Source organism: Camelina sativa, chromosome 17 (genome assembly GCF_000633955.1).
Source record: "Camelina sativa cultivar DH55 chromosome 17, Cs, whole genome shotgun sequence".
Classification (NCBI taxonomy): domain Eukaryota; kingdom Viridiplantae; phylum Streptophyta; class Magnoliopsida; order Brassicales; family Brassicaceae; genus Camelina; species Camelina sativa.
Window position 1 is genome coordinate 29,829,954 of NC_025701.1, and position 8,813 is coordinate 29,838,766.

Here is an 8,813-nt window from a genome sequence, read left to right on the forward strand (position 1 = left end):
ATTGTTTAATTATGTTCTTTTTGTTTTCAAAAACCTCAAATCATAAAAAAAAAATATATATTATATTGATCTCTGCAGATTTATCAATTGGATCACAAAACAAAATAGTCTTTATAAATGGATAAATGGATAATTATATTGATCTTTAAATATTATATTGATCTTTATAAATTATTTAAAATGATACATGAATATGTGAGATAACCAGAGACATAATAGATAATTACATATGGATCATTTCAACTTTATGATCTTATTGTGTGGTGAATATTGTAAGGAAGTATGAAAATAATGACTTATAAGATGTTAATATAAAATAGAAAATGGAGATAAACATTTTAAAAGATTAAAATAAATATATAAGATATACATATCATACAAACTCTAAAACTAAGCTTTTACAATGATATTTGATTTGATTTTTTATAACCCATATAACTTCTAATTCTTGGTGCGGGATTTAGCACCCCCAACATACCGAATAGTTCCGTCCAAACGATAAAGCCGACAGACTTCGGCCAATCTGCGGCGCCTCGCCATAAGGTGCGCCTCCAGCCTGTATCGGCGAGCTCGATACCTTCGGAGTTCCTGATACACAGGGCTCCCTTCCACACCCGCCATATCGACATGTGGGATAGGTGCGCGGACTCGGAAAGTCTCTACGCCCTCTTGGGCAGAGGGGTTATCTGACGATTCGGCTCGATTGGAACCGCTCAACGAAGTGGCCAACCTTTCCCGAGCCCGTCTCAGCCACGCAGATCGAGTAGTCACCATTTTTTTCTCTCAATATTTAGGGAAGTTGTGGTTTTTAGAATGATCTTCCCAAATTCTCAATCCTATTTATACAGGATTAGGACAGTAACCGCCGCTGAACCCACCAATCAGCGTGCAGCGAGATTTTCGCGAGGTCCCGAAAATGACTCTCAAAGACCGCACAGCGCATTTAATGCGGTGCATCCTCTATTTCCAAGATGGAAAAGGGAAGTTTTCCTCAAAAAAAAAAAAATAAATAAATAAAAAATAAAAAATAAAAAAGAAAAAAAAAATAAAAAAATAATATATCATATCTCAGCCCGATCTGGACAAAGTATTAGTCCACACTAAATTCGCCCCTTTCGTTGACACCCTGGCCAGGTGATCAGCTAGGACAAAGAACCACTATTTTCAGGATAAGCCGAACCTAGAGTCGCACCTGACCATCCTATGTAGGGATAAGCCGGACCCAGAGTATTTTTTCCGCACCCGCTTTTTATTTTTGGGGTAAGCCGAATCCAGAGTATTTATTTCGCACCCAAACTTTAGTTCGGACGGAACGGTTAGCCGAACCCAGAGAATATTTTCGCAGTCCGGCATCCGAACTAAAGCAAAGGAGATAAGCCGAGCCCAGTATCTCGCTCTCCGATTAAACACACTTTGTTAACACTTCGTCGCCAACTTTTGAGGCTCGAGTCGATGTTCTCTACCATCAATCAATAAAAATTATATGTTGTAAGCCGGGAGACGTCTCGCCTCTGACACATTTTTAAGATAATAAAACAATGACTAAGTACAGAATAGAGCAGCAAAGCAAAATCTCTTATTATTATAGAATTTTATTCTAAGCGAAATTCAAGTTCGTCCGTTACATTGCAGCTAGGTCTTATTAAATAATCAATTAAAACTTTATGGATTAGATCGGATATTCTCTTTCTATAGTTCAAAATATTCGAATTAAATCTCGAATATACTGAACTTGGGGGGGACTAATTGTTGGTGCGGGATTTAGCACCCCCAACATACCGAGCTAAACCAGAAACATTAATTGATTATTTAACCAGGAATCCGGTTAAGGGAATCCGGTTAAGGGATCGATTAAGTCATCAAGAATCAGTTCGGATGAAGCGTAGTCTTGGAGAAGAAGGAACCGACGTCCACTTCGGTGCGGCGGCCGACTCAAGCAATAAGGCAGTTTTCCATATTTCACTTCGTCCGTTAAGGAAAGTTAATATATTATGTGATCTCAGAACATGTATAAATAAGGGGAGACTTCTCCATTGTAAATCATCCAGAATCTAATACAATAATCGAGTTCTCTTTTCATTCTTTGCGATAAACCCTAATTCCTTTGAGTTCTTCTTCTTTACTTCTAATTTCAAGGTTTAGATATATTTTCTAGAAAGATTATCTTATTGAATTTGTTTCCCCTCTTAAACGAATTCATTGGGAAAACCTAGTTTCTACAATTGGCGCCGTCTGTGAGGTCGCAAATCGTCTCTAGAAAAGTTACTCTCTAGGAAACTCCCCTTAAGAAACCTTGCAATAATGTCTTCCGTCATGAACGAAGTTCCCGAAGCAAACCGTACGACTTCCAACATGCCCGATCTCACAGGCATCATGCCTTCTCAGGATAACATCGCGGCACTGGGTGGCGCATCGACTAGGCCCGTCACTGCCGTGTACTCTCGTCACCGCGTCAGCACAACGGCAAACCTGGCCGAAACCTCCACCGAACTCCCAGTCGGGGTCAGATCTGAAGGGCAAACCAGCCAGGATGCGGGACGAACTCGCGAAGAGCCAGTCAACCTCGACAAGGAGCCTTCTGATGAACAAACCCATAACGAGGCGGATGCTCGCGTAACGGAGCAGCAGATCAGCGCACAGAACGGGAACCTCCCTGTTCATACCACGCCAGCGGTCCAGAACCCGCAGGTTGTTTCCATGGAGGATTTCAGAATCTTGTTCGGCTCCATGACGAAAGAGATGTATCAGATGATCTCCGACACCAACCGCATAGTCGATGCCATCGTAACCCAAACAACCCCATCGCAAGTCTCTGCTGGACAATCAGCACTCAACTTGGGCGGTCTCACTCGTCGTCTCGACTTTTCGGATGCACAATTCGAGCAGAGGAATCCTCCCCCTTAGACAACGTCGAGTATCCGACCGAAGAATCCGAATCTGCGGATACATGAGGGCTTGGCCGCCCCGATCATCCGCCCTGCAAACTCCGGACCTTGCTTCGAACTCGAAGAAATCAAGTTGCAGATTAGCGGTATGAACACGCTCCTCCATCGAGCTATCAGCACAGCCCCGGAGATCGATAGGATTGTCGAAGTAACTCGGCAGTCAGCCTTCACTCAACGTCAAGCTGAAGCTTCCGATCTACCAGGGAGACAAAGATCCGGTCCAGTTCATGACATCCTTCATGGCGACCATGTCAAAAGCATGATTCACCGACGAACAGAGGGACGCCGGTTGCTGTCAGCTATTCGTGGATAGCCTTTCCGGCCCTGCCTTGGTATGGTTCACAAGGCTCGAGCCGAACTCGATCGACAACTTCGACCAGTTGTCCAAGACCTTCCTCAAGAACTACCGAATCCTCATCGAACGAGGCGTGACAAGTTCTGATCTATGGGAGATGGCCCAGGAACGGGGGAACCCATCGCCAGCTTCTTGAACAGATTCAAGGAGAAACTGACAAAGATCAACGTCCCGGAGGATGCAGCAATGGCAGTCTTCAGAAAGGGCCTGATCCCTGGATCACCGTTACGAAAGGACCTCAACATCCGGGAACCCAAGGATCTCGATGACGCGCTGCATCGAGCCTCCAGATTCGCACTCGACGAGGAGGAGGAAGCCCGATTAGCCGCAAAAACCAATGACGAACAACCGTCGCACCCCCTAAGGCTAAAAACCGGGTCGAACACCACGAACCCCGCAAGCACCACGAGCCTCAGGAACGAAAAAAGGGCGTCATTCACGCAGTCTCCGAGACGGACAGTCAAGAGAAGCAGCCGTCTGACCCAAAGGAACTCTACTGCGATTTTCACATGTACCCCGGTCACTCCACACCAGAGTGCGTCCACCTGAAGAACTACCTGTACGCCAAGTATCTCTCTGGCGAAGTCGAAGCTACTTATCAGGCAAAAAGCGCCCGTGGAGGCAGAGGTCGCCGAGGCGGATGGCGCGGAGGACGATCTAACCGAGGTCGTGGTGCAGGCGGCGGACGGGGCTATGATGGACCACCCAACGCTGCCCAACAGCTGGCCAACCAAGCACCCGTGAATCACCAGGAAGAGGAGCCCCAGGCAGACGAACTGCCTGGCCCTCCCAAGCGACAGACGGGGCAAAACCCGGAGCGTGTCAATTCCCCTCCCCGTGGATGAATAACCATGATACTTGGTCCACCAGAGGACTGTGCAGACTCTGTTCGCGCACTGAAGAAGAGGGCACGACAAATTTGCGCCCTTCAGACCGCTCCGAGCGAGCCTTCACTCTGTTCGGACCCGATATCATTCACTTCGGAGGACGCCAAAGGGATCCAACACCCCCATTCAGACCCTTTGGTTATCGAAGTCTCGATGGGCGACTTCGACGTCGAACGAGTCCTGATTGACACTGGGAGCACCGTCAATGTACTCTGCTGGCAAACGTTAGAAAAAATGGGCGTCACACCAAACCAACTAAAACCCGAAACTCAAACGCTGACGGGCTATGACGGGGTCGCCAAGATGTCGATGGGAGACGTAAAACTACAAGTGCGAGCCGGCGAAGTGACCCGGAAGACTAAATTCGCAGTCGTTGATGCACCACCAATCTACAACGCTATTTTGGGGGTACCGTGGATATATGCGATGCAGGCCGTACCATCGACCTATCACCTCTGCCTCAAATTCCCAACTCCTACAGGAATTGGCACACTTTACGGCGACCAGAGGGTGGCCCGAGCCTGCTCTGTTATCGAAAAGAAGCAGAGGAAGACGGAGGCCGCATAGCAATTACAGAGCGGGGACCATCTCACCGGTCCCCGAAAGCCAGAGCGGGATCGCCTCAAGTCTCCGGAGTGTCGGATCCTACAGGCGAATATTGATCCTTCCGACCCCTCGCGAACTGTCGGTATCGGGGCCGAACTCGATGAAAGCATAAAGACTAAGCTGATCGCTTTCCTGCAATCTCGGGCTTCCACATTCGCCTGGTCAACAAAGGACATGGTCGGGATAAGCCCCGAAGTCATGTGCCACAAGCTCAATATCGACCCCACGTCCAAGCCGATCAGACAGAAGCGCAGGCGCTTGGGCCCGGATCGAGCCAAGGCAGTCTAGGACGAAGTTGAACGACTACTCAAGGCGGATCAAATCATGGAAGTCCAGTACCCTGATTGGCTGGCTAACCCGGTGGTGGTCAAAAAGAAAAACGGCAAGTGGAGAGTTTGCATGGACTTCACCGATCTCAACAAAACTTGCCCTAAGGACAGCTTTCCTCTGCCGCACATAGATCGTCTCGTCGAAGCCACGGTTGGAAACCAGCTGCTTTCATTTATGGATGCTTTTTTAGGCTACAACCAGATCGCCATGAGCTCAGCTGACCGCGAGAAAACGGCATTCATCACAGATAGGGGGACCTACTGCTACAAAGTGATGCCGTTCGGATTGAAAAACGCCGTAGCAACCTACCAGCGCTTGGTAAACATGATGTTCGCAGATCTGCTCGGTAAAACCATAGAGGTCTATATAGACGACATGCTGGTCCAATCTCTGATCGCAGAACAGCACGTCCAACATCTGGCAGAATGTTTCGACATCTTGGATCAATTCCAGATGAAACTAAACCCGACGAAGTGTACATTCGGAGTAACTTCCGGGGAATTCTTGGGGTACATCGTGACTCTACGGGGAATAGAGGCAAATCCTAAGCAGATCGAAGCTATACTAGGACTCCCGTCACCGACCAACAAGCGAGAAGTACAACGCCTGACTGGCCGGATCGCTGCTCTAAATCGTTTTATCGCTTGCTCAACGGACAAGTGCCTCCCCTTTTACCAACTTCTTCGCGGGAATAAGAATATCCATTGGGACGAGGAATGCGAGATCGCCTTTCGTCAGTTGAAGGAATATCTCACCTGTCACCCAGTTTTAGTCAAACCGGAGGACGGAGAAACACTATATCTTTATGTTTCGGTTTCCAGTTCGGCAGTTAGCGGGGTACTAGTCCGAGACGACCGCGGAGACCAGAAGCCCATTTTCTACACAAGCAAAGCGCTAAACGACGCGGAATCGTAATACTCCACGCTGGAGAAACTGGCCCTTGCAAAGATCGTTGCAGCACGGAAACTGCGACCCTATTTTCAATCGCACTCTATCGTCGTGTTTACCGAACAACCACTCCGAACCATCCTTCATAGCCCCCTCCAATCCGGACGCATGGCGAAATGGGCGGTCGAGCTCAGCGAGTACGACATCGAATACCGTTCTCGCCCAAGTCTGAAGTCACAAGTTCTGGCTGACTTCATCACCGAACTGTCGCCCGAGCTTGACGATCCCACTCCCGCGGTGGAGCAATGGACAATGTTCGTCGACGGTTCGTCAACAAATCAAGGATCCAGGGTCGGACTCATACTCCGATCCCCCACCGGAGAAATCCTCGAGCAGGCGTTAAAGCTCAATTTCAAAGCATCGAACAACGAAACCGAGTACGAGGCCGTTCTCGTAGGACTCCGGCTAGCCCAGGGACTTGGAGTCAAACACCTGCAGGTCTTCTGTGACTCCCAACTCGTAGTCAGTCAATTCAGCGGCGAATTCGACACCAAAAACAAGCGAATGGGAGCATATCGACAGTTGGTCCGCACGCTATCCGGCGAATTTACGTCTTTTTCTCTGACGAAGGTTCCACGGAACGAAAACGCATCAGCCGACGCCCTCGCAGCTCTGGCGAACCGCTCCGACCCCGAGTTACGGTGTACCATTCCCATTGAATGCATCGAGGCTCCCAGCATTGATCCGGACAGCCAGATCGCCCTCATCAACGACGACCCAATCCCGATGGAAGTCGACGAGCCGATAGAAGATATGGCGGACATCGTCAAGCCTCCCGAAGATTGGCAAACCGAGATCAAACTTTACATCTCCGATGGCACCGTCCCGGCAGACCGATGGGCAGCTCGACGACTGAAGGCTCGAAGTGCCAGGTACATCCTGTTGGACGGGGAACTATTTCGCCGGAGTGCTTTGGGAGTGTTCCTTACCTGTGTTACTCGGGACGAGGCCGAACGCATCATGATGGAAGTGCATGAAGGCGAAGGTGGCAACCATTCTGGCGGACGCGCACTTGCTCTCAAAATCAAAAAGGACGGACACTATTGGCCCACCATGATGGCCGATTGTGAAACTTTCGCGGCCAAATGCGAAGCTTGTCAGCACCATGGACCCATGCGGCACGTCCCGCCCGAACTATTAAACACCGTCACTGCTCCGTATCCCTTTATGCGTTGGGCCATGGATGCCATAGGACCTTTGCCGGCATCCAAATCCAAGAAGTATGTTCTGGTGCTGATCGATTACTTCACCAAGTGGGTGGAGGCAGAATCTTTCACAAGGATCCAATCCTTAGACGTGACCAATTTCATATGGAAGAACATCATATGTCGCCACGGACTCCCATATGAGATCGTCACCAACAACGGTACCCAATTCACTTCGATGATCACCAGACGCTTCCTGACAAAATGGCAAATCCGTCTCAGCACTTCGACTCCTCGATACCCGCAAGGCAACGGTCAAGCCGAAGCCACGAATAAGTTGATCGTTGATGGGCTCAAGAAACGACTCGGTCGAAGGAAAGGAGTGTGGGCAGATCACCTGGATGGCGTGCTGTGGTCATACCGCACAACCCCGCGGCGAAGCACGGGACAGTCCCCTTTCTCCCTCACATATGGTCTCGAAGCACTCGCCCTGGCTGAAGCAGGGGTCCCGACACTTCGTCGCACTATGATGGTCGATAATCCTAAACTTAACGATGAGATGCTGGTCGACCACAACAATCTCGCCGAAGAATTGCGCGACAAAGCTCTAGTTCGGATGCAACATTACCAAGACGCAGCGGCTCGATATTACAATAAGACTGTTCGTCAGCGGCGTTTCAACGAAGATGATCTGGTTATGCGAGAAGTCTTCGAGAACACCAAGGAAGTAAACGCCGGTAAACTCGGCGCTCGATGGGAAGGTCCATATCTCGTATCTAAAGCAGTTCGCCCGGGAGTTTACGAACTTGTAACCATGGCTGGGGAACGGATCAAAAACTCGTGGAACGCAGCCCACTTGAAACGCTACTACAGCTAAGTCGTTGTTACGACTCTATCTAGGAGTTTTCGGGAATCCAAACTCCATTTATCTTTTATTTGTAATACGAACTACGGTTGGCTTGATCCCCACTTCGGGGTACGTAGGCAATTCCTTTTCTTTTAAAGACTAAGCGAATGCAGCTAATATATTAATAAAGTTTTTTCCGGTTTAAAAACTTCCTCTTATTCGACTCGGCGACAAGCCGGTGTGCAAAACAAAAATTCCAAAGTCCACTTGCATTTAAATTTCCCTTACACGGTTTGATAATTCCAATAAAATTAAAGTTTCAATAGCTAAGTCAATCCCCATTACATGCTTTGGATGTTTTGACTAATAACAAAAAAAAAAGAGAAAAGAGACGCAAAGGGAGAAAATCCCTCCGACGACTCAGGGTCCTAGATGAGAAAAGAAAAAGACCGTCCGAATTCAGAATCCGGAACTGTCGGAGTTCCACCATCACCGTCTGGGTTGATCCTGCAGACGAAGTGGAGGCCGCGGACCTGACAGATCGTCTGCCAGCGGTTTTTCCACCGTTACCTTATCCAGTTCGGTTCGCCAGAACTGACGGGATTGCCTCAGGGTCTCCAGCCTTTCCCTCGGCACCTCGACACCTCTTGACACCAGGTCCTCCAAAAAGGAACACGGGCCTTCACCCAAGTGCCTCTCGCAGAAAATCGGGCCAGCCGACTCCAGAAAATTGGCGTACCGCCTTAACCT

General features: G+C 48.8%; 1 protein-coding gene across 1 annotated transcript; it reads left to right on the forward strand.

Annotated features, from left to right (window-relative positions):
* Nucleotides 4,152-4,754, forward strand: LOC104759914. The gene has a single exon (XM_010482786.1). The coding sequence runs from the start codon at nucleotides 4,152-4,154 to the stop codon at nucleotides 4,752-4,754; it is 603 nt and encodes a 200-aa protein (XP_010481088.1).

Excerpts from the sequence above, each read along its gene's own strand:
- LOC104759914 (XM_010482786.1), top strand. The coding sequence starts at position 4,152 with ATGATACTTGGTCCACCAGAGGACTGTGCAGACTCTGTTCGCGCACTG.